Raw genomic sequence first — 26550 nt, forward strand, 5'->3', positions numbered from 1 at the left:
ACCCCCCCCCCCCCCCCCCCAGCACTGCCACTCCCCAGCGCCACCAAAACACTCCCCCACGCTGCCCGGCCGAAACAAACAAACAAAAACAAAAACACCCCTCGAGCACCTCCCCACCGAACAAAACAAAACAAACCCCACCGCGAGCGCCCCCCCCACCGCAACATGGGACGCCCCTTCTAAGGTGCCGCCACAAGCACGTGCTTGGTGGGCCGGCGCTGGTGCACCATCTACACTGCCACTTTACAGCGCTGAAACGTACAGTGCTCAGAGGTGTGTTTTTTCACACCCCTGAGCGAGAAAGTTTTAGCGCTGTAAAGTGGCAGTGTAGACAAGGCCTCATCCACAGAAGTTATCTTTTATTAGACTATTACCTCACCCACCTTGTCTCACCAGATCTGATAACACATGGGGGTCCTAGAGTCAACAGGACAATTGTGCACTGGAAAAGAACATCAGATGCTGGCCACTATGCAGGCAGAGACCTTGGTAGGAACAGCTGGACTTCCCTTCTATGGTCAGCTTTTATGATGGTTTCAAGTTCCTTCCTTACCACCACCATTTTAACCTAAAACCAGTCAGGTAAATTTAGTGGTGTGGGTCAAAAATCTCATGCTGCTGGCTCTCCCCTAAAGCCTTACATCCAACTCTGGAACTGTGTAAGTGGCTAGAAAAGTGTAATGAGCAAACATGGTGTGATGTGGGGTCTTCACAGTCACTGGAACCCAGCACAGACATAGCAAATCGCCTCTGAACTTCCAGGCTTTCGAATGAAGATACAGGGTAGTGAGTTTTGAAAAAGCTGGAAATTATTAAGCCAACTTCCCAAGAACACAGTATCAGCATTGAATAGACAGGGTCAACGGAAGTGTAATAATATGTATGTACACAAATACAGCCCCCCCCTTCCACAGACAGTACCACAGAAACACACTCAATATCGACAGACAGCACTTATACGCTATTTAGTTTAAGCCTCCATTTTCAGATGTGGCTAGTGATTTTGGATGCCTCCGTTTTTGGGAGTCTAACCTGAGATACTGTAGAAAAGCCTGATTTTCAGAAAGTGCTGAACACCTGGCCTCTGTAAATCAGGCCCCGTTAAGATGTCTCATGCTAGGCAACCAATAATTTTGGGGCAACCAAAATCACTAATGACATTTGAAAAGGATTAGGCTTTAATTTTTACTGGCATTTCTATGGTGCTCAGCACCATGGTACAATTTCTGACCAGCTCATGCACATTAACAAATTAAGCCTCAACGCTCTAGTGTGATAGGAAAAATATTGTCACAGTACTCAAAAATATCTACAGACATACTTCCCTCCAGGCTCACCCCCCCACACGGATCTACTTACAGATGCATACATGCAGAATACAGACCCAGTAAGGTAGGCATAGATCAGCACTAGGTACAGTAAGGTACGCATAGATCAGCACTGTCTAATAGAAGTCAAAAATAGGTTATAACAGACTTAATGTGGTTCTACTATATACATAATTTTCATGCTCTAATTCAAAGTGCTCACTGAGAATGAGTTACACAGTCTAGCAGAGCAGTGCTTGTATAAGCCAAAACAGCAACCATTATGCACTCAATGACGAGGAGTCCTTGTGGCACCTTAGGGATTAACAAAAACTTATTTGGGCATAAGCTTCCGTGGGCTAAAACCCTCTTCTTCAGATGCATGGAGTGGAAAATACAGTAGGAAGATATATGTACACAGTACATGAAAACCTGGGAGTTGCGTTAACAAGTTGGGGGTGGGGTCAGTTCTAATGAGACAATTCAATTAAAGTGGAAGTGGGCTATTATCAACAGGAGGGGGGGAAAAAATCACTTTTGCAATAGTAATCAGGACAGCCTTCCTACTCGCACCTTCTTGTCAACTGTTTGAAATGGGCCACCCTGATTACCACTGCAAAAGTGATTTTTCCTCCTGTTGAGAATAGCTCACTTCAACTTTAATTGAATTGTCTCATTAGAATTGAACGCCCACTTGGTAAGGCAACTCCCAGCTTTTCATGTACTGTGTATATATATCTGCCTACCGTATTTTCCACTCCATGCATCTGATGAAGAGGGTTTTAGCCAATGAAAGCTTATGCCCAAATAAATGTTAATCTCTAAGGTGCCACAAGTTCTCCTTGTTGTTTTTGCTCATACAGACTAACATGGCTACCACTCTGGAACCTGTCATTATGCACTCAGTAATGGCTCATACTCAGCTATATCAGAACCTGTCACTGAAAGTCAAAATATTAGGCAGGACAGCAGGGCTGTCTCTTGCTTTTTCTGAACAGTGCCATGCAATTTTCAGCTTCCAGCTGGACAGCCACCAGAAACAAGCAGAGGAGATTTTTAAATGTAATGTCTTGTTATTGATTTAGGTCATGGTAAAACACCTCGAGGCCCCAATCAGGGCCTCCATTGTGCTAATGTTATACATACAGCCCCTTCCCCCACTCAAAGGCGAATTATCTGAAGAAAAGCTAGAGACTGAAATACCCAAACAAAATATTATTGACTCGACAGGGAAGGGACCAAAAAAATTTCTCGTCTAAATTCTAGGATAACGCCCATTCTGCAAGCGAGTAATGAAGTGTCTGATGCGGCCCCAATAAGGTTCTGGAAAGTCCAATTGAACAATATTATGCACATGCTGGCCCAAATGCATTGCATTATAATGTTCTACAGCCAAAATGCTTCTGAAATAAATGTAGTCAAACTTTACTAATTCTGGGTCACTGAGAACGAAAATGATGCTTAAAATTGTTGATTGGCTCTAGTTTTCAAGATATGCTATTGGGTCAGTATATACGACCCTTGACTTGGGAATGGCAGAGGATAAGTGAGTTATAAAGGGAAGGGATCTCAATTTAAACCAGAAATGACTAAAATACATCTTTGACTGGATCTATGAATAAATCTATGACTGGGTTTGGACAGTACTTGCTTTTTAGGCAAAACAATGAATGATGCAATCTGAAGCTGGTATTGCATCATACATTATATGAATTGCATCATGTTATTCCTAGAAGTCATGGATGATGCAATCATAACGAAGCTTACATCACTCTGCTGAACAAATTGCCCTATATCAGCTCTAGAAATCATACAGTGTCGTGCTCTTTTATTTGTCAGTGTTTGATTCTGCAAAGGGACACATTTCTGTTTAGCCAAAGTGAGCAGAGATGCCTCGTACTTGTGTGAACAGTGCAGATAACTTCTGCTCTATTTGTGGTGAAGTGACTTTTGCATCACAAAAGCGCAGTATAACCACTATGGTTAAGAAAGCCTATCACCTTTATTTTGGCTGCAAAACTCGAGATCAGGACAAGAGGTGGGCCCACACATATGCTGCAACAAATCTTCGCCAGTGGTTGAACAGGAAAAGGAAATCTATGCCTTTTGCAGTGCCAATGATTTAGAGAGAGCCAACAGATCATACCAGCAATTGTTACTTCTGCATGGTGCCTCCAGTTGGGAAAGGTGTGTCAAAGAAGAAAAAGTGGACTGTGCATTATCCAAACATTCCATCTGCTATGCGCCCAGTACCCCACAGAGAAGGACTGCCGGTTCCTGATGCACCAGAATCATTCTCACTTGAGTCAGACGAGGAAGAGGAAGAGGATGAATCTTCTGGTCCTGAACCATCAATGTCACAGGACCCACATTTTCTCCCATCCTCCTCTTCTAAACCACACCTCATAACACAAGGTGAACTGAATGACCTTGTCAGGGATTTGGAACTACCCAAGAGTAAGGCAGAGCTGTTGGGCTCCAGACTACAGCAGTGGAATCTCCTGGCAGGTGATGTTAGGGTTTCCATGTTCCGTGACCATCAAAAGGAAGGCGATCTTGTAGCCTGCAACAACATCGATAGTGTGATGGCAGCCCTCAACATCGTTCACAATCCAGATGAGTGGAGACTGTTCATTGATTCATCGAAGATGAGACTTAAAGCTGTTTTACTGCATAATGGCAATGTTTTGCCATCAATTCCAGTTGGTCACGCAGTCCATATGAAGGAAACCTATGACAACATGAAACAACTTTTGAGGTGCATAAACTATGACCAACATCAGTGGCAGCTTTGTGGCGATTTGAAGGTTGTTGCTCTCTTGCTTGGTCTGCAGACTGGATACACAAAGTACTGCTGTTTTCTCTGCGAATGGGATAGTCGTGCAAGAGATTCCCACTACATCAAGAAAGATTGGCCACTCCGACAGTCATTGGCGCCTGGGAGGAAAAGTGTTCAGCATCCACCACTTGTTGAATCAAGGAAGATTTTGTTACCACCCTTACACATCAATCTGGGTCTGATGAAGAACTTTGTCAAGGCCATTGACAAAACACAAGCAGCTTTCAAGTACCTCCATGGAAAATTTCCGAGGTTAAGTGAAGCTAAGATAAAGGAAGGTGTCTTTGTTGGTCCTCAGATTCGTGAACTTATTCGAGATGATGCATTTGACCACGCACTGCGTGGCAAGGAAAAGACAGCATGGAAAGTCTTCCAGTTAGTGGCAATAAATTTTCTCTGAAACAACAAGGCAGACAACTACAGGTTGTTGGTGGAAAACCTCCCCAAGGCATACAAAAGCCTTGGTTGCAACATGTCACTAAAGATACATTTTTTGCACTCTCATCTAGATTTTTTTCCACCGAACTGCGGAGCAGTGAGCGATGAGCACGGCGAGCGATTTCACCAGGACATTGCAACAATGGAGAAATGCTATCAGGGCAAATGGAGCCCATCAATGCTTGCAGACTACTGCTGGACAGTGACAAGAGATGCTCCATTTAATGAATACAAGAGACAAGCCAAGAAGCGCCGAGTAGACACTGAATAGGACTAAACTATGTACATAATAGTTTTTTGCCTTTTGTTTCATAATCAATTTTATTTATATAACCCTTTTGCTGATTTTTAAAGTGTTACATAAACAGGACAGGTGAAATATTATCATGTAAAGCAACCATAAACACATGAAAAGACCTAGGTTTACAATTTATGATTAAAACTCTACTATCTACACAATATACATAGACATAAAATGTAAAAACAAATACCTTAGAAACAGTAGCCAATCAGTTGTTTTAATTGTCATATTTGAATTCAGCACATCAAAATACATAATAAATAGCACATTTTATCTCTGAAGCAGATGACTTCTCAAAAATTGTAGACCAGTATTATAAGACAATTTCCCTAGGTTCCGGAATTGATCTTTCCTAAGAGCCAGTACGTACTGCATCAAATAGCTAGTAAATGTACACCAAGCAAAGGATTTATGAATGCAAACAAACAAGGGGCAGCAAACAAGGGGTTAACTCCAGTTTCACTTTTCCTTTCCCTTACAACAGGTATGCAGGGGGAACAGCTGTAAGAGGAGCTGCTAGAGAAGGAGAATGGGGAGAGTGCCTAGGAGAATTATTTGCAACAGGTGCTCTGTGAACCCTGGGTTGGGAAGGCTTTGTTTAGTTTGTTTTATGCCGATGCTCATCTTCACTTGCTTTTTGATCTATGGTCATAAAAATCTGCTCTTGCTGCAAAAATCCTTCCTCACTACAGCAGTTTTATTTTTACTGACTCATCCTACCAAATGACAGGGCCAAAACTTCCCCAGCTCATGTGAAGGGTTTCTAAGTTACTGCCAACAGCGGTAGAAAGATCAAGAAGTGACACTGACATTTCTTTTCACCTGTGTACTAACTGCTTATTTCTGAACCAGAGGTTCCAAGACAAACCCAGGATTTTGGTGATTAATGAGGACCTGTAACTAGACCACTCCTGTTTATAAACACCATCCTTGTCAGTCAGGCTCTCTCCCACTTCTATAAAGGAGAAGCTTTACAAACAGGGTTCAATTGGTAAATAAAGGGTTAATGTTAGGTGATAGCACCCACTTAAACAGAGCAGTTACTGGGAATGCACCTGGTATGACAGTAACTGGTTTTCTGAAAAGCAGATTCAATCCCTTATTTTCTGGAACCAGGCTTTCCTAATGTAGCTGAACGCTATGAAATAACTTCACTCTTATGGTGGGAGCCAAAGCTGCCCAATTAAAGGAACACGCACACAAAAATCATCATTACTAATTTTCCTGATACTAGATTCCTTTACTGTATTGTATGGTCAGTGATATGCATGAAGCAGCTTCTCCCCTCTTCTATAATTAAATGCTCAGCAAAATTCAAGGAGATACATTTGCTGCTTGTGGGCATTTAGCCAGTTGGATCACGGAAAAGCAAGGATAATACACTAGCCTTCCCCCTGCATGATAGGTCACAAGTGGGAATGTACTTGGATTGTCTGAGGTCTGAATCACTTCAGAGAGGGCTCAGAACTAGACTTTGGCCTTGGCTAGACTTGCGAGTTACAGCACTGTAAAGGCTCCCCCAGCGCTGTAACTCACTCCCCGTCCACACTGGCAAGGCACTTACAGCACTGTTGCTCTGTGGCTGCAGCGCTGCATATACTCCACCTCCCCGAGAAGAATACCGTGTATTGCGCCGCCGCTGCAGCATGGCGGCGCCAGTGTGGCCACCCAATGCGCTGTGACTGGCCTCCAGAAGTATTCGGCAGTATCCCACAATGCCTGTTCTAGCCACTCTGGTCATCAGTTCAAACTCTACTGCCCTGGCCTCAGGTAACCAACTATGTGACCCTCCCTTAAAATTCCCCGGGAATTTTAAAAATCCCCTTCCTGTTTGCTCAGCCAGGCATGGCGTGGAGTGCTATCAGCGAATCTTTCCAGTTGACCATGCCTTCACGCACCAAGAGAGCCCCAGCATGGAGCAATGGCGTTGCTGGACCTCATCAGTGTTTGGGGGGAGGAAGCTGTCCAGTCCCAGCTGGTGCTCCAGCAATAGGAATTACGATACCTTCGGGAAGGTATCAAAGGACATGACCGGGACGCCCTGCAGTGCAGGAGCTGTGGAGTGCCTACCGCAAAGCCCGCAACGCAAACGGCCACTTGGGTGCTTCTACATTCTGCTTTGTAGAATCGGTCAGAAGCTGCCGATTCTACAAAGAGCTGGATGCGATACTTGGGTTAACCCCACCTCCACTCCGAGCACCACCATGGACACTTCAGAGCCAGGGTGGGAGGAGGAGGAAAACGGGAGTGAGGATGGTAGGGCGGATGGAGACACCCCGGAATCCCTGGAGGCATGCAGCCAGGAGCTCTTCTCGAGCCAGGAGGAAGGTAGCCAGTCGCAGCGGACAGTACTTGGTGGAGAACAAACAGAAGAGCAGGTTCCTGGTAAGTGGTTTTTTTTTTTCCAGGGAAGGAATTTTTTCGGTGTGGGCTCTTTGGGAGAGGAGGGTTAGGCATGCATACCTAGATGCGGAATAGTGCATTGATGTGGTTTATCACATCGCGGTAATCGGCTTTGGTAATCTCTTCGAATGTCTCATCCAGAACGTGTGCAATGTGCTTGCGCAGGTTTATCGGGAGAGTCACCATGGTCCTTGTCCCAGCCAGGCTAACGTGTCCGCGCCACTGTACTGCGAGGGGCGGGGGGACCATTGCTGCACACAGGCAAGCTGCATATGGACCAGGGTGGAAGCCACATTGCAGTAGAAGACCCTCCCTTGCTTCCCAGGTCACCCTCAGCAGTGAGATATCGTCCAGGATTAACTCCTGTGGAAAATGTGGGGACAGTGTTCAGTGTAGGTGCCCCCTGCAGCTGTTGGCTCTCCCCAAGGCACAGAAACCCAGAGGACAGTGCAGCCCTGAAACAATCAGTCCCCCTTACTCACCATTTTGAGGCTCCCGTGGGTTGTGTGTGCTCTGTTTGGGACGGGAAAATTATGCTATTGTGTAGACCCTGTGTGTGCCCACCTTAAGTGCGGGGGAAATCATTACTCTGCCTGGTATAAACAATGCTGCCTCTGTTAAATGTTGCATTTTGCCTATACAGCTGCAACAACCTTGAGACCTCAGCCATCCCTCTTATCGCCTGCTCAGAGACTGCAAAGACTCAGGAAGAGACTGCGAAAAACCAAAGAAGACATGCTGCAAGAAGTGATGCGGCAATCTATTAAAGAGAATGAAAAAGCACAGAACTGGAGGGAGAGAGAAAGCAGGATCCGCCAGGAAAATGCAGCGCACCGGCAGCAAAGCACGGAGCACTGGCAGCAAAGCACGGATCGGCTCATAAGCATCCTGGAGTGCCAAGCAGATGCTATCCAGGAGCTTGTAGCCATGCAGAAAGAGAAGCAGTATCACAAATGCAAACGCCACCCCCCCACAGTCCTTGTCCCGAAACTCTTTCCGTTGTGCCCCACTGTCCCCTCCAACCCACTTTCCCCAACTTCCGTGTTCTTCACGCCACCCGCTGCCTCCAACACCAGCATCTTCACCACCCACTACTGAAAACCACGACCCTTACCCTCTGCACTCAACCCCCATCACCATGCAGTATAGCTGTCCTGAAGTGCAGCACTCACTGCACAGCACCCCAGACAGGACATACGCAAATCTGTGATTGTACTGTTCCCCACTCCACCCCCTTGCCCTTTCTGATTCCCAAGCAGTTGTGTTTCTTTTCAATAAATGGATTTTTTGGCTTTGAAAACATTCTTTATTATTGCATAAAGTAAAAGATTCCTTAGCCCAGGAAATAAACAGGCACTGCGAGTCTGCTTAGCAAACACAGATTCCTAAAGATTGGAACTACTGCACTTCACTCCCATGCAGGGGACCAGATATCACTGCTGGTTTTCAGCCTCAAAATTGCTCCCTCAAGGCATCCCTAATCCTTGCAGCCCCGCGCTGGGCCCCTGTAATAACCCTGCTCTCTGGCTGTGCAAATTCAGCCTCCAGGTGTTCAACCTCGGAGGTCCATGCCTGAGTGAAGCTTTCACCCTTCCCTTCACAAATATTATGGAGGGTACAGCACGCGGATATAACCGCGGGGATGCTGTGTTCGGCTAAGTCCAGCTTCCCATACAGAGATCACCAGCGGCCCTTTAAATGGCCAAAGGCACACTCCACAGTCATTCAGCACCGGCTCAGCCTATAGTTGAACCGTTCCTTGCTGCTGTCGAGGCTCCCTGTGTAGGGTTTCACGAGCCACGGCATTAACGGGTAAGCGGGATCTCCAAGGATCACAATGGGCATTTCAACTTCCCCTACTGTGATCTTCCACTCTGGGAAAAAAGTCCTGGCCTGCACCTTTCCTGGCCAGCCTGTGTTAATATCAATGAAATGCCCACGGTGATTCACAAGCTCCTGGAGAACCATAGAGAAATACCCCTTCCGATTAACCTACTCGGATGCTAGGTGGGGGTGCCAGAATAGTAATGTGCGTCCCATCTATTGCCCCTCCACAGTTAGGGAAACCCATTTGTGCAAAGCCAGCCACTATATTCTGCACGTTACCCAGAGTCACGATTCTTCTGAGTAGGATGCGATTAATGGCCTTGCAAACTTGCATCAACACGATTCCAACGGTCGACTTTCCCACTCCAAACTGGTTTGAGACCGACCGGTAGCTGTCTGGAGTTGTCAGCTTCCAGATTGCAATAGTCACCCGCTTCTCCACTGGCATGGCAGCTCTCAATCTCGTGTGCTTGCGCTGCAGGGTGGGGGTGAGCTCCTCACACAGTCCCATGAAAGTGGCTTTTCTCATCCAAAAGTTCTGCAGACACTGCTCATCATCCCAGACTTCCATGACGATGTGATCCCACCACTCAGTGCTTGTTTCCCGAGCCCAAAAACGGTGATCCACGGTGCTGAGCATGTCCGTGAATGCCAGAAGCAATTTCGTGTTGTACATGTTACGCGGCTTGATAGCCTCGTCGGACTCCTCACTCTCACTTTGGATCTTAAGGAATAGTTCGACAGCCAAACGTGACGTGCTGGCGAGACTCATCAGCATACATCTCCATTCGGACTCCATTTCCTGCAGACAGATCGCGCTGCACAGAAACCGTTGAAAGATGGCGCCAAAGTTGGATGGCTAAAAAGGGATTTCTGGGATGCGAAGCGATGCATCACGGGGCATTGGAACAGGACCCAGAATCCCCTGCACCCATGCCCCGTTCCCACAACCCTCGGCGCCAGAATGGGAAGAGGTGTTCTATGGGATAGCTGCCCATAATGTACCGCTCCCAATGGGGCTGCAATTGCCGCAAATGTGGCAACGACAGTGCGCTGGCAGCTGTCAATGTGGACAGACTGCAGCGCTTTCCCTACTCAGCTGTACGAAGACAGGTTTAAATCTCAGCGCTGTACAGCTGCAAGTGTAGCCAAGGCCTTTCAGAGGGGCTGCAGGCCAGGACTGAGGTGTACTAGAACTAGACTAGCAGGTGATACTGCAGGTTGAGATTGAGGTGAACAGGTAGAGTTGCACGTTGAATAGCTGGGGATGAGGTGCAAGTTTATCTTGTGTTTGGAAAGGCGTAGGGTCGGAGGACAGATTGAGTGCTGATAGCTCAGCACTAGACCTAGTTGAAAATGAAAAATGAAGATTTCTTTGAGTTGATTTGCCCTGGGGAATTTCGGCACCTCGCCCACTGTTTGCCTTGCAACAATGCAGCTCCTGCTGCGGTGTCAGCGGTAGAAACAAGAGTAGACAGGATAGAGAGGCCTTTTTTACAAGGCGTCATAACTATAAAGGGAAGGGTAACAGCTCTCCTGTGTACAGTACTATAAAATCCCTCTTGGCCAGAGACTCCACAATCCTTTTACCTGTAAAGGGTTAAGAAGCTCAGGTAACCTGGCTGACACCTGACCCAAAGGACCAATAAGGGGACAAGATACTTTCAAATCTTGGGGGAGGAAGGCTTTTGTTTGTGCTCTTTGTTTTGGTGGTCGTTCGCTCTTGGGACTGAGAGGGACCAGACATCAATCCAGGTTCTCCCCATCTTTCTAAACAAGTCTCTCCTATTTCAAACTTGTAAGTAAACAGCCAGGCAAGGCATGTTAGTTTTACTTTGTTTTCTCAACTTGTAAATGTACCTTTTACTAGAGTGTTTATCTCTGTTTGCTGTACTTTGAACCTGAGGCTAGAGGGGGGTCCTCTGAGCTCTTTAAGTTTGATTACCCTATAAAGTTATTTTCCATACTGCTTTTACAGAGATGATTTTTACCTTTTTCCTTTAATTAAAAGCCTTCTTTTTAAGAACCTGATTGATTTTTCCTTGTTTTTAGATCCAAGGGGTTTGGATCTTGATCCATCAGGAGTGGATGGGAGGAAGGAGGGGGATGGTTAATTTCTCCTTGTTTTAAGATCCAAGGGGTTTGGATCTTGATCCATCAGCAGTGGATGGGAGGAAGGAGGGGGATGGTTAATTTCTCCTTGTTTTAAGATCCAAGGGGTTTGGATCTTGATCCATCAGGAGTGGGTGGGAGGAAGGAGGGGGGATGGTTAATTTCTCCTTGTTTTAAGATCCAAGGGGTTTGGATCTGTATTCACCAGGGAATTGGTGAAGAGTTTCTCAAGGCTTCCCAGGGAAGGGAACTAGCTTTGGGAATGGTGGCAGTGGACCAGATCTAAGCTGGTAGTTAAGCTTAGAAGTTTTCATGCAGGCCCCCACATTTGTACCCTAAAGTTCAGAGTGGGGAAGCAGCCTTGACACAAGGGCTAGACAACTTGTTGGTGAAAACACCCGTGTCCCACTACTTTAGTGTTTCCACTGATGGTGTCAACAATGGAGCTGCCAAAGTTGAGATCTACCTGTTTCTCCATGATTACCAAGCCTTTTTACTGTCCTCTGACTGATCTTTGCAAGCATGTTGTTATACCTAGAAGCCTTCAAGTGCTGTTTCCACGGAGATGGACAGACTTAAAGCCTTCCAGGGCTCATTAGTACTGAAGCATGTGAGCAAGCAGTAGCTGCACAGCAAAATAGTAGAGAAAAGGTTGCACCCATATAAGGAAAACCCCAGCTCTGCAACAGCAATTGCCTATTTCTTTACAGCAATTAGTGGGGATGGGCGGTAAAGTCCACTAATGACTTGTGAGGCTGTGGAGTGGAACCTCTGGGAGGTTCTCTATGCAAATCAGAATCCCTGGCTACACAACATCATTGGCTAATGACAGAGCAGTCCTCTGCCAGGTGGAAGACCCCAAAAGTCACAAGTATGAAAAGCTGCAGCTCCAGCACACGGCATTATAGTCTAGATGATATTATGGAGGATACTACCACTCATCCACTCTCGTTAACCAAAGCCCAGTCATGTCCCTCCAAAGTAGTATCGAGTGTATGGCATCCCTGCTCACTAAAAGCCTTATGTCCACCCAGAGATTTCAGAGCTCTCTGAAGTTGTTTGGAAAAAACAGGTCTGTATTGTACTAGCATGTATGAGTTAATCTAGATAATGGGTCTATATACTGTACTTTAATTCGTAGAGATCTCAGAAAGATAAGTGTTTTCTATGAGGTTCGGATTGGGAGTTCATCCCCATTCCTGGCCCTCCTTCCCTCGCCTTGTATAGCATAGACAGAAAAAAGCCACATACCATCTACATCCGAAGAAGTGGGCTGTAGTCCATGAAAGCTTATGCTCTAATAAATTTGTTAGTCTCTAAGGTGCCACAAGTACTCCTGTTCTTCTTTTTGCGGATACAGACTAACACGGCTGCTACTCTGAAACATACCATCTACAGTAGCATGGCTGACATATACATCTTTATCTCTCCTACAGATCTCTTCCTAGTTGGATCAACTTTTGCTATTTTCCTATTTCAGTCATAATTAGGACTTCCTAGTCTATAACCCTGCAGAGCTGGGATTTATTAGGCTCCCATTTTCCAACAATCTTCAGCACTCAGGATTGCTTGCCTGAGTAGTTTAATTACTACTGATTATGCAATCATGGAACAGGAAATCTATAATAAGTGTGCAAGCGACAGGGTAAAGATCTTAGTATTTGAGGGTCCATGACAAGGATTTTTATGGCAATTGGTTACTTCGGTTTTCTTCTTTCACACTCATATGCTACTTTTTTTCTTGTTAGAAGTACCCTAATGTAAACAGGTTAGAGACCTCAGCCAGGAAAGGCTCTAAGGCAACCCAAATGTAGGAAAGAAATTTAAAATGCTGAGGGATTTGTCCCTTTAGTATAAGTCACTATAACCTCAGATTAATGATTATACATTACCCTTGTAAATTATTTAACTCTAAAAGCAGAGGGAACATCAAATCTGTGTGGAATATATGTAACTTTGGGACAAAATACGGGACATTTTAGAGGTATGGGTAACCCTTTTGTAGAAAAAATAGAAAACCAAGCAGATATGGAAGAGGTAGGTTCATCAAACTGAGGTACTATGGTGTCCAGGTCATACAATACTACCTGATCACATATAAATCATTCCCATTTTATGAAGATGGATCTTTAAGATGCTCAGGGAGAAAAAGCACCCTATTTTTATAGTCTTTGAAAGATGCTTCTGTTTAGGACTGCTTTAAAATTTTCTGTTTAAACTATGTTTTGATGGAAATGGGGTTTTCTATTAAATGAAAATGTTCATGGAAAGTGTCTGCTTTCTGCAGAAAATTTAATTTTTTGTCAAAAATTAACATGCCTAAAAACTGAAAAGTTTTGGTCCCACACCCAAAATATTTAGATTTGACTATGGAGTCACCATGTCTCATGTGAATTGTAATTCAGTTCTCTATGCACAGGGCACCCCTCTTGAAGTACATCTCTCTATGATGCATGGCCTCCCCTCACCCAGAGGAGAAACCAACGTGCCTCACAGCAAATATAGCCTGACCATGCTCATGAAGGAATATAAGAGGTACCTCAACTACAGCTTCCAGGAGACACTGCCGTGGCTTTTCAAATTGAACTATTTTTGCTTTCTGTCAAAATATTTTGTTTTTTTGCTGAAAAGTTGAAGTTTTTTGTGGATAATCCCCACTTTCCAGCCAGCTCTACTTTTATCCACTAAAGTAGTCTGCAATCCATTTGTTGATGTTGACTGGTAGCACCAATTCATCTAATAGCCCAAGCACATACAAACCGGGCAAGGATAAAATGTCAGTGCCCAGCCTTGAGGAAAGTGCTTTAAGTATAGATCTAAATAGTTGTGCAACTTTTTACAGATGGACATAGTATAAAAGTTTGGCTTTTTTTTTTTTTTGGTCTGCACTTCCAAAATCTGCTCTGACGAGACCAGCCTACAGTAGGCCCTTAGGAAACAACTAATACCCATTTAATTTTTTTTTTTTTTGAGAATATCCGAAAGAGAATGAGCCTGAAGTGTCTGAACACAGCTCTTTTCTCCATTTTTCTCAGACTGATCATTAACAGGTCACTGCAGGAAGTTCAGCCCATTTAGGAGATTTTCTACAAAGTGAATTGAGTTACCATATTTTTTAATACGTCCTCTTATGGAGTGTATGTTATGTTAAGACAAAGTCTCTACTTATCTGTAAGTATATCTGTGAGGGTAACTGTAGGGAGAGAGCAAATGCTATTTGACCTTGTATTCATTACAAATGCATTCAAAGGACTCTCTTCTACCATGTATCATGTCCTTTATCCTGAATATTCCTTTTACCAACTCCACATTTTTAACAGCTGCTTAATCTTTACCTTTAAGGCACAGGTTATCCCATAGTGCTATATAAAGTGAGCTAGCAAGATTGGATTTTGGAAGTGTTGAAATTTACTGTAGATGACTCCACATTGTTGAGAAAATTGGATTCTCCCTTAATGGTGTAGGAAGCTGTGTATGATGGGAAAGGCAAGTAGCACAGTAAATGGTGCTGCCAGCTACTTTTCAATATTAAACCAAAACCAGTGCAGTCGAACCATTTGATAATGAATCTTGTGTGAAAGGCCATGTTGTAAAAATAAAGAGATGGTAAATCCAGGTTTCAGCTCGCCAAGCTTTTTAAAGGATGTCGTGTGATAAGCAGAATTGTTTCCTTTTCTCACAGATAAAGCAGAGAACTTCACTAGTAGCAGACTCAATAAATCATCATAGGATACGTGTTCATTTTGACAAATTCAGTTCTGCCTGTTGAGGAAAGAGAAGAAGCTGCCACCTCACAATGTGGTTATAACAGACGGAAGGAGGAGGGGACACTCACTACATCTGACAAGGAATTGGGGGAGCGTGCTGACCCAAACTAGGAAGAGGAGGGGTAGATCCTCACTGCTTTTAGCAAAGGAGAAAGAGCTGTGCTTTCTTTCTGCTCTCTTACTTGCCAATTAGATAAACTTACTTGTCAACAACTATGCCCAGCTGTCTCACTGATGGAGAAGATATTAGATTGATAAGAAGGTACTGATCCTTTCTTTCACACCACTGAAAAAAGACAACTTAGAGCTGGTCAAACTATGAGGGGATGAGGGGAGAATTTCAGAAATTTTGAAGTCGTTTTCAGTCTGAATGTTTTCCACATTTGAGATTTTTTCCCCTCCATTTCAGCCCCTCCTCCCCCGCTCACTTTTATTCCTTCTCACTGAAAATGGGTCAGAGTAAAAATGAAAATCGGGGAGGGGGGGGGAGAACAGAGACGGTGGACTAAAATTCTTCATTTTCCAATTTCATTAGAAATACTGAAGATTCCTAAAAACATTTATTGGCCTATTTTGAAAAAAAAAATAGGCCATTTCATCCCATGAAAAAAAATTTGGTTCAAAATCCTCACTGAGCAGACATCAGAGCAGAAGCCCAGCAATTCCTATTGAAAGGGTGGCTTGGGGCAAAAAAAGATAACAAGTGTGTTAGAGCAGTCTGGCCTGGCATGCCCCCTTCTCCACATTGCAGCATGACATGCACACCTACCTCAATTTCCCCTTGCAAAATCCCTAGTAAATCCACTTCAGGCTGTCTTGCCTGAATAATACCCCTCCCTGGGGTCAGTGTATCACCAAAATATAGTTCATTAAATTCCTGACAGAAGTTCCAAACAGTCTATTTCACACATCCAGTGTATATAGTCCTTAAACCCCTTCTCAGAGTGCATCCCCACCACTCTCTCTGCTGGGAGTTCTTCCATACCACACTCCAGTATCTTCCACCACACCTAGGTGCCTCATCTGTCCTCTTCTTCTGTTGCTCTGCCAGGGCAGCCACTTCAGCCCATTCAGCCTGAGTGCAATTCCGCTCTTCCCAGCGGGAACCCCTTCCACCACTCTGCTAGAAGATCATCTTTACCAGGGGAGAATCCCTCACTCCCTCTGGCCTTCTCACTGTTCCTCTGAGCCCAGCTCTCTGGTGTGGAGATATCAGTGGGTGAGCCCCTCTGCTGCTCCCCTGCTTTCAGCCCTCTCCGGCCCTTGGCTCCAGCTCTCCACCTTAGAGACAGCAGGCATCTCCCTCTGCTGCTCTTTCTGCCATCAGCCCTCTCATATCCTCCAGCCCCTGACTTTCTGGCTTGGGGAAATCAGCCAACAAACCCTTTGGCTTCCTTCTGGGACTTTCCACAGACCTCTGGTTCCTGGCAGCTTTCATCTGTCCCTGATGCCAAGTCAGACAGCTCGGATTCCGCAGGTCTCTTTCTCCCACACTGAGACTTGCCCCTCAGATTCTCTCTAGTCCTGTATAGCCCCCCCGCCCCTCCCAATGTGCTGCCCAGACCTCTTAAATGATCAAATGGGAGCTCCTGTTCTAGCACAGGGGAAATGGACTTACTTAATTTATTTCATGTCATCCTGTGACAGAGTGACATGAAAATATGCAGAAAAAATCCCACCCCCCCAACCTCACAAAACTCCTTGTCAAAACAATTTGGGTTTTTTTGGCAAATATCTATATTAATTTAATATACTATTTTTCTTGTAAATCTAAGTTTCCCCGTTCAGTTATGTCTGAAATAAAAAATGTCATTAAGTAGCCTATTTATGTAGTGGAATTTCTTAAGGCCAACTATATGCAACTCTGAACTATTTTTTGTCTGATAACACTTTTTTTTTTTTTTAATCTCTTATTACAAGCACATTTTGCAAAGGAATCCAAGCTGGGATGTTGGCCTCCTTTCTGCATTGATTAATGCTAAACATTTTCTTATGAAAAAGTCACTGTGTTAAAAGCTTTAGCTAAAGCTATGGAAAATACACAAATACAAAAATCCTTTTCATAACCTTCTCAGTGCACTCAGTACTGATGGGCAATACATTCACTATTGCAGGCAATGGCCTCTCAAATACAGGCTGACAAATGGGTGGTGATTATGCGATATTAATAGATCATCTTTTAATGACCCAACCAGGTGGCCCTTACAGAGATTTGAACTGCTGTAGACTTGGGATGCTCAGAACACATTTCCCAGGCCAGTTGTAATCTCCATTACTCATAGACTTTAAGGTCAGAAGGGACCATTATGATCATCTGGTCTGACCCCCTGCATGCTGCAGGCCGCAAGACCCTTCCCTGGACTCTGCCGTTGAAGTCCCCAATCCTGTGTTTTAGTGACTTCAATCGGCTGAGACCCTGCTGCTAGTGATCCCTGCCCCATGCTGCGGAGGAAGGCGAAAAACCTCCAGAGGCTCAGCCAATCTACCCTGGAGGAAAATTCCTTCCCGACCCCAAATATGGCGATCAGTAAGACCCCGAGCATATAGGCAAGAGTCTCTAGCCTTACCCTTGTTGGCCATTATGCTATTCATGTACCCTTGCTTGGTTTTCCTTGGCTACTATGTTTTACCATTAAACCATTCCCTCCATAAACTTATCCAACTTAATCTTAAAACCAGACAGGTCCGTCGCCCCCACCGTTTCCCTCGGAAGGCCGTTCCAATATTTCACCCCTCTGACGGTCAGAAACCTTCGTCTAATTTCTAGCCTGAACTTCCCCACGGCCAGTTTGTATCCATTCGTTCTCGTGTCCACATTAGTACTAAGCTGGAATAATTCCTCTCCCTCCCCTGTATTAACCCCTCTGATATATTTGAAGATAGCAATCATATCCCCCCTCAGCCTTCGCTTTGTCAAACTAAACAACCCAAGCTCCTCTAATCTCTTTTCATACGACAGGTTTTCCATTCCTCTGATCATCTTAGTCGCCCTTCTCTGCACCCGTTCCAGTTTGAGTTCATCTTTTTTAAACATGGGAGACCAGAACTGCACACAGTACTCTAAATGAGGTCTCACCAGCGCCTTATACAACGGAAGCAGGACCTCCCTATCCCTACTAGATATACCTCGCCTAATACATCCCAAGACCGCATTGGCTTTTTTCACCGCCTCGTCACATTGTCGACTCATAGTCATCCTGCGGTCAACAAGGACCCCTAGGTCCTTCTCCTCTTCCGTTACTTCTAACCAATGCGTCCCCATCTTGTAACTAAAATTGTTATTATTCATCCCCAAGTGCATCACCTTACACTTTTCACTATTAAATTAACCTAGTGTGGGTCTTTGTTTCCCTCTTGTCTGATCCTGCCAAGAAGGATAGTTTTTCAGTCCTATTTTGAGGTTTGAAGAGAACCACCATGCAGTCATATGACAGGATTTAAAGAAATTGTTCTGTGTGTCACATCAGAAGGGTAACAATTTCTTCCAATACCATACAAGTTCTCTAAAAGATTGCTCACAGGATTACTCTAATCATTCATCTCTCCATGGAACTAACTTAAAGGCTTTAATGATTACTCTGTGTACCCAGGTTCTGGGAAATTATTAATTGGAGTCTTATTCCATTTGACTTCTTCAGAGCTCATATTCCAGGTAGCAATTACTTTACTGAAGCTTCTGCATTTCATGGTAAAGAGGCTGTTGGTTGGCTTTAATCACTAAGGAAATAAAGGCTGGTTCCAAATAGTTAGGGTTACTGACATTTTAAAACCGCAGTAATTAAGCTATCTGGATTGTTTGGCAAGCTAGGCTCAAGCAAACAATATCTACTTGAATATGGCCAAATGTAAATTCATGCATCTGGGAACAAAGCCTATAGGCTGTACATACAGGATGGGGGGCTTTGAAAAGGACTTGGGATTCACGATGGATAATTAACTGACAGTGAGCTCCCAGTGCAACATTAGGACCAAAAGGGCTAATGAAATCCTTAGATGTATGAACAAGGGAACATCAAGTAAGAGGAGGGGGTTACATTACCCCTGTAACTGGCACTGAAGTAGCCACTGCTGGAATAATGTGTTCAGTTCCACAATTCAAGAAGTATGTTGATAAATTAGAGAAAGTTCAGAGAAGAGTCATGAGAACCACTAAAGGATTAAGAAAGCATACACTCGAGTAGCTCAATCTGTTTAGCTTAACAAAGAGAAGGTTAAGGAGTGATTTGGTCACAGTCTGTAGATATCTACTTGGGGAATTAAATTTGATAGAGGACTTCTCAGTCTAGCAGACTAAGGTATAAGATGATTCAATGGCTGCAAATTGAAGTTAGACAAATAAGGAATGGAAATGAGGTGTAAATTTTTAACAGTGAGGGACCATAGGAACAATTTACCAACGGTAATGGTGAATCCTCTATCGCTAGACATTTTAAAATCAAGATTTAGGGAAAAAAAAATCAAAAAGATATACTATAGTGAAATCCTATGGTGCAGTTTAGAGGAGGTCAGGCTAGATGAATATCACAAGAGACCCTCGTGGCTTTATAATCTAGCAAAATGCGTTCCGTTGCTTTAAGAGTGAATTGCGCCCTCTCATTACAGGAAAAAGTCTCATGGTCATTCATCTTGTGTTGTTCTCCTGGCAAACTAGTTTTAAAATCACCCACCATGATTATTGCCCTAAAGGGAAGAACTAGTAGGATCAACCAGATCATATTAAACATTACGTTTTGTGGATTATCACCCACATTCAACTCATTGACCAGGTGTTACTGCAATCTAGGGCACTTCAGGATCACAAGGACTAAGCAGATGAAGAGCAAGATATTGACCTTGAACAACTAAGTGAAGTTTATATAGATTTACAGAATGCCTATTTGAATAGCTAAGTATTGTAGCCCAGTGGGCTAGTTTGCCTTTATAATATTCAAGGCTTTGCATTATATTCAGCAGTATGCCTGTGTCCTGTAAGATATTAGCTACAGCAAGTTAGCATAAGGCTTGACACCTATGAACTTTGAACAGATAAACGTTGCATAGATAAACGGCCCAATGGAAAACCCAAGTATATGGGGAGCTGAAATAGAGTTTAAGGGGAAGTTCTAACCACAGGTACATAATTCAGCCACAGAAGTGTCCCAGCAATGAACTGATGTACAAAACAGGTACATGAGATACATCTAAGGCTAGCCTGCTTGCTTGCCATATATATATATTCTTATAAGTTTCTTACGGGTTTGATTATTTGTTTTATTATAATAGATTTATATTAGAGTATATTTTGGCAGTAACACAAGGGACCTGCAGGCAATATCCTGTATGTTGAGCTAAGGCAAAGTTAGCACACATATGTTTGGGACCTTTTACCTAGTTAGATGGTGAGGGGTTAAAGCATAAGATCCGTATATGGTTGTGACCTTTAACAAAGAGGATGTGTTAAAGCAGGTTGGCATAGGGGCTTTCCTAAGTTCATACTCTTTTAAGCTTAACAGGTACACCACAACCCAGTGGAGGACAGAAATAACAAATGTGATACCTAATCACAAAAGGCCATGGTAATGAACTGATGCATATGATAATAAGTTGAGATCATTGATATACTAACCTACAGGAAAAAGACACTCCCACATTAGTAAAGTGAGGAAATACAAATAAGGAAAAGGGGGAAAATCCCTTACTGAATATGCATCAAACATAGTGGCGTCAGTGTAACATATTATAAAAGTGGCATCCCAGCCTACGGGGTGGTAGGAGAGAGAGATGTAGTCCTTGGGAGGTGCCAGAATGATGGCCACTGGTGATAATGGGGAAGGTGATGGTGAGGAGGAAGACGATGGCAATCATTTCAGGTTGTTCTACAAGGGATGGTGGGAGTATATGGATGTGCAGATGTACATTCTGTAGGATCTCTATCTTATTAAGCTGGGGTGTTTGTGATTGTGCTAAATGTATTAATAAACTATATTTGTAAATCGAAAAGAGTTTTTATAGTGTGTGAGTGTTGCAACTGTGCACATTGGGGTTCCCAACTATATAATAATTTGAATAATACTGGGCCTGATCTTGGAACAAGTACCTGTCTACCCGGAGAGTGATAACTGGAGATTCTTAGGTATTCAATAATACATAATCTAAAGATCAGGCAACAGTACTGAACAAAATTTAAAACTTCATGTCATCTTCAACGTTCAAATGTAACAGGTGTTTCTTTTTTGGTAGCAGTCACTGCTATAGGATCACCATCTGATGACTGGTTCTTGGTATTTCTTAGTAAGAAACACTTACCTCACTGTTGTTGGTGTATCTCCAGAATGCAGTCTGTATCAGTGCACAGAAAACAATGGCAAAACAGAAGAATCCCTGAAGACAGAGAGAAAGCACTGTTACTTGCAGCATTTCCTCTTCAGGGGCTGAAAACATTTATGTGAAAACACAGTAGGAGAATAGTTAATTATATTGGCTTTGGCAGGTTTAATGCAAGTCACAGTTAAAAGTTAACTTCTTTTAAACAACCTTCAAAATCTCAATCACTTAAAGGAAGCCAGCTTCACAATAGTTTTAAAATTCCCTAGCAGGGACCATAACTAACTACACAGTGGCCTTTTAAGGATGTTCAGCAGAAGAGCATGTTGTATACAATAGAGTTGCTAACCTATTGCTTCAGGTTCTACAAAGAAAAATGTGAAATTAAGAAATTAGATTTAAAATGTGGTTCTATTCTGAAGTGAGACTATGTGAAAAACTGCACCTTCCTACTCAAGAGATCCAAACTCCCTGTGTGTTCAGAGCCTGTCCGCTCAGTAGAGAGAGAAAAATATTACCATTTTTTTGGCTCAATAACACAGCAGAGCCAACAGCTATGAGAGAGTGAGCTGGATTCTACTCTGGCTTGTGCTTCACCAACTGCAAAGCCAAGCTGATTCTTACTGACTCCAGTGGGGGTTGTGCAGGTGTAGGACTGCACAGATGTAATCAAGGTCAGAAACTGACCCTGAATAGTATGGCTAGTGATAATGATGAAGAAGCCAGAAAGAATGCAGGCTGACTTTCCTATTCTTGGTGAAGTTTCCAGGACTGGCTGTTAGAAAAGCCATCTCTTTAGTTGCAGAAAACAAAACAAACATTTTATCTGGAGATTCAGTGAAAGGTGGAATGCCTGTCATGAGGATGAGACCAGTAGATCCTGCTTACCTAAATGAAACATGACAGTAAAATGTTTAAAGGCCCATGGATCCTGAAGTTGAATCCAGAATTTTATTGAAAACTAACATTTTGTGAAAAATTGTCAACATTTTAAATATTTCTACTCTTTTTTAGAAATTTTTCTATGGCTTCATTAAATGGATGCTTTAACTGAAATGTTATAAAAGTATGGAAATTATATGGCGGGCCATGAATGCTCACAAATTTGGGGGTTGGGGTGTGGCAGGGGATGAGGGCTCCAGCTGGGGGTGCAGGCTCTGGGGTGGGGCCCAGAAATGAGGAGTTCAGGATACGGGAGGGTACTGTGGGCTGGGACCGAGGGGTTCAGAGGGCAGGAAGAGGGTCAGGGCTGGGGCAGGGGCATGGGAGGAGGTCAGGGGTGCAGGCTCCGGGTGGCGCTTACCTCAAGCAGCTCCCAGAAGCAGTGGCATGTCCCCCCTCTGGCTCCTATGCGGAGGCACAGCCAGGTGGCTCTGCAACCCGCCCGGTCCGGAGGTACCGCCGCTGCAGCTCCCATTGGCCAGAGTTTCTGGCCAATAGGAGCTGCGGGGGCAGTGCTTGGGACGGGGGCAGCATGCAGAGCTCCTTGGCTGCCCCTACGCATAGGAGCTGGAAGGGGGACATGCTGCTGCTTCCGGGAACCGCGTGGAGTGGGACAATCCCCTGACCCCGCTCCCCGGCTGGAGCGCCACAGCAGGGCAAGCCCCGGACCCCGCTCCCTGGCGGGCGCTCGAGGACCAAATTAAAATGTCTGTAGGGCCGGATGTGGCCCTTAGGCCATAGTTTGCTCACCCCTGCTTTAAACCATGATTTGAGGACATCAGTAACTCAGCCAGAGGTTATGGGTCTATTACAAGAGTGGGTGGGTGAGATTTTTGTGGCCTGCAATGTGCAGGAGGTCATACTAGAGATGATCATGATGGTCCCTTCTGACCTTAGAGTTTATGAGTCCGAGAAAAAGGTTGAAAATGCACACTATTACTGACAATATTTCAGGCTCTCCAGGGCAACTATCTGACCCCATGGATTGTGAGGTCACAGTGTCCAATAAGCAACTGAACTATTATAACACACCACACTTCCAAAGCCTAAAACTAGAAGGCAAGTAGACAGAAATGCTGCCAGGTGTCAATACAAAGAACTATGCAATGTGATAGCTTAGGCCTTGTCTACACTACGAGTTTAGGTCGAATTTAGCAGTGTTAAATCGAATTAAGCCTGGACACGTTCACACGACGAAGCCCTTTCTTTCGACTTAAGGGTCCCTTTAAACTGGTTTCTTTACTCCACCTCCGACAAGGGGATTAGCAATAAAATCAGCCTTAGCGGGTCGGAACTGGGGTAGTGTGGATGGAATTCGACGTTATTGGCCTCCGGGAGCTATCCCACAGTGCTTCATTGTAACCGCTCTGGACAGCACTCTCAACTCAGATGCACTGACCAGGTAGACAGGAAAAGCCTCGCGAACGTTTGAATTTCATTTCCTGTTTGCCCAGCGTGGAGAGCACAGGTGACCACGCAGAGCTCATCAGCACAGGTAACCGTGATGGAGTCCCAGGATCGCAAAAGAGCTCCAACATGGACCAAACGGGAGGTACAGGATCTGCTCGCCATATGGGGAGAAGAATCAGTGCTAGCTGAACTCCGTAGCAGTAAAAGAAATGGCAAAATATTAGAAAAGGTCTCCAAGTCCATGAAGGACAGAGGCCATAACAGGGACGCACAGCAGTGCCGCGTGAAAATTAAGGAGCTAAGACAAGCCTACCACAAAGCCAGAGAGGCAAACGGAAGGTCCAGGGCACAGCCGCAAACATGCCGCTTCTACGCGGAGCTGCATGCCATGCTAGAGGGTGCAGCCACCACTACCCCAACTGTGTGCTTTGACTCCTTCACTGGAGAAACACACAGGGAAGAGGGTTCGAGGTACAAGGAAGAGGAGGATGAAGATAATGTGGATAGCTCACAGCAGCAAGGAAGCGGAGAAACCGGTTTCCCCAACAGCCAGGATATGTTTATCACCCTGGACCTGGAGACAGTAACCCCCGAACTCACCCAAGGCGTGCTCCCAGACCCTGAGGGCACACCGGGGACCTCTGGTGAGTGTACCTTTGTAAATATTACACATGGTTTAAAAGCAAGCGTGTTTAATGATTAATTTGCCCTGGCAATCGCGGCCAGTACAGCTACTGGAAAAGTCTGTTAACGTGTATGGGGATGGAGCGGAAATCCTCCAGGGACATCTCCAGAAAGCTCTCCTTCATGTACTCCCAAAGCCTTCGCAAAAGGTTTCTGGGGAGGGCTGCCTTATCCCGTCCGCCATGGTAGGACACTCTACCACGCCAGGCCAGTAGCACATAGTCTGGAATCATTGCATAACAAAGCATGGCAGCATATGGTCCCGGTGTTTGCTGGCATGCAGACAACATCCATTCCTTATCGCTCTTCATTATCCTCAGGAGAGTGATATCATTCACAGTCACCTGGTTGAAATGGGGTGATTTTATTAAGGGGACATTCAGAGGTGCCCGTTCCTGCTCTGCTGAACAGAAATGTTCCCCGTTGTTAGCCACGCGGTGGGGGGGAGGGGTGAAGTGATCATCCCAGAGAATCGGGTGTTGGGGGTGGGGAGGGGGGTTAGTTGAGTTTGTGCTGCATGTTAGCCCGGGAACCGCAGTCCCTCCTTTTACATTGCAAACCCATTTTAAATGGCCAACCCAACGGGTGCTTGGTATGGGAAATGAGGGTGCTACAGTTTGAAACCATTCCCACATATTAAGAAGGTTAAAAAAAGACTGTGGCTTACCATGGCTACCTGCAAGCTGAAATCTGTTGCCTGGCACTGCGTGAGTGATCTCTCACACCAAACCGGCAGGCCCTCAATATAAGAGGAAAAATGCGACCTTGTAACAAAAACACATGTGCTGTGTAATCTGAACAGCAAAATTTAACGTGAAAGAGTGTACCCATTGTTCTCTAAAATGTGTCTTTTTTAACCACCTCTCCCTTCTCCTCCACCAGCTGCAACTGTTTCTCCTTCACAAAGGAGAGTGAAGATTAGAAGGAGAAAACGGCGGACTCGGGATGATATGTTCACGGAGCTCCAGATGTCCTCCCATGCTGAAAGAGCACAGCAGAATGCGTGGAGGCAGTCAATGTCAGACTACAGAAAAGCACAGTATGAACGAGAGGAGAGGTGGCGGGCTGAATCGTGGGATGAACAGAGCAAGTGGCGGGCTGAAGATGATAGGGGGCATCAGCTTTCAGACAGAAGGCAAGAGTTGATGCTCCGGCTGCTGGAGCATCAAACTGATATGCTCCAGCATATGGTTGAGCTGCAGGAAAGGCAGCAGGAGCAGAGACCGCCGTTACAGCCCCTGTGTAACCAACAGCCCTCCTCCCCAAGTTCCATAGCCTCCTCACCCAGACGCCCAAGAACACGGTGGGGGGGCCTCCGGCCACCCAGTCACTCCACCCCAGATGATTGCCCGAGCATCAGAAGGCTGGCCTTCAATAAGCAGAGTTAAAGTTTTAAACTACAGTGTGTCCTTTTCCTTCCCTCCTCCCCCACTCATCCCAGGCTACATTGGCAATTATCCCCCTAGTTGTGTGATGAATTAATAAAGAATGAATGAATGTGAAGTAACAATGACTGTATTGCCTCTGCAAGCGGTGCTCGAAGGGGGAGGGGAGGGTGGGGTTTTCGGTTTACAGGGAAAGTAGAGTGAACCAGGTGGGGGGGTGGGGCGGTGGGTTCATCAAGGAGAAACAAACAGAAGTCTCACACCGTAGCCTGGCCAGTCACAAAACTCATTTTCAAAGCTTCTCTGATGCGCACCGCGCCCTGCTGTGCTCTAACCGCCCTGGTGTCTGGCTGCGCGTAATCAGCGGCCAGGTGATGTGCCTCAACCTCCCACCCCGCCATAAATGTCTCCCCCTTACTCTCACAGATATTGTGGAGCGCACAGCAAGCAGCAATAACAATGGGGATATTCTTTTTGCTGAGGTCTGAGCGAGTCAGTAAGCTGCGCCAGCACGCTTTTAAACGTCCAAATGCACATTCCACCACCATTCGGCACTTGCTCAGCCTGTAGTTGAACAGGTTCTGACTACTGTCCAGGCTGCCTGTGTACGGCTTCATGAGCCATGGCATTAAGGGGTAGGCTGGGTCCCCAAGGATAACGATAGGCATTTCAACATCCCCAACGGTTACTTTCTGGTCTGGGAAGAAAGTCCCTTCCTCCAGATTTCGAAAAAGACCAGAGTTCCTGAAGATGCGAGCATCATGTACCTTTCCCGGCCATCCCACATTGATGTTGGTGAAACGTCCCCTGTGATCCACCAGGGCTTGCAGCA

The 26550-nt window shown here is 45.0% G+C and overlaps 1 protein-coding gene across 3 annotated transcripts in view; it reads right to left on the reverse strand.

Moving 5' to 3' along the window:
- Window positions 1-26550, reverse strand: part of TSPAN32 (tetraspanin 32) — a 68021-nt gene that overhangs the window by 24817 nt on the left and 16654 nt on the right. For 2 of the 3 annotated variants that reach the window (XM_034770277.1, XM_034770275.1), the window contains exon 4: window positions 21280-21354. The exons of the other annotated variant lie outside the window; for it this stretch is intronic. In XM_034770277.1, coding sequence (XP_034626168.1) covers window positions 21280-21354 — 75 coding nt within the window. The remainder of the gene's footprint in view (window positions 1-21279; window positions 21355-26550) is intronic. 3 annotated transcript variants of the gene reach the window in all.

The sequence above is a fragment of the Trachemys scripta genome, chromosome 4 (assembly GCF_013100865.1).
Source record: "Trachemys scripta elegans isolate TJP31775 chromosome 4, CAS_Tse_1.0, whole genome shotgun sequence".
In the NCBI taxonomy this organism is placed as follows: Eukaryota; Metazoa; Chordata; order Testudines; family Emydidae; genus Trachemys; species Trachemys scripta.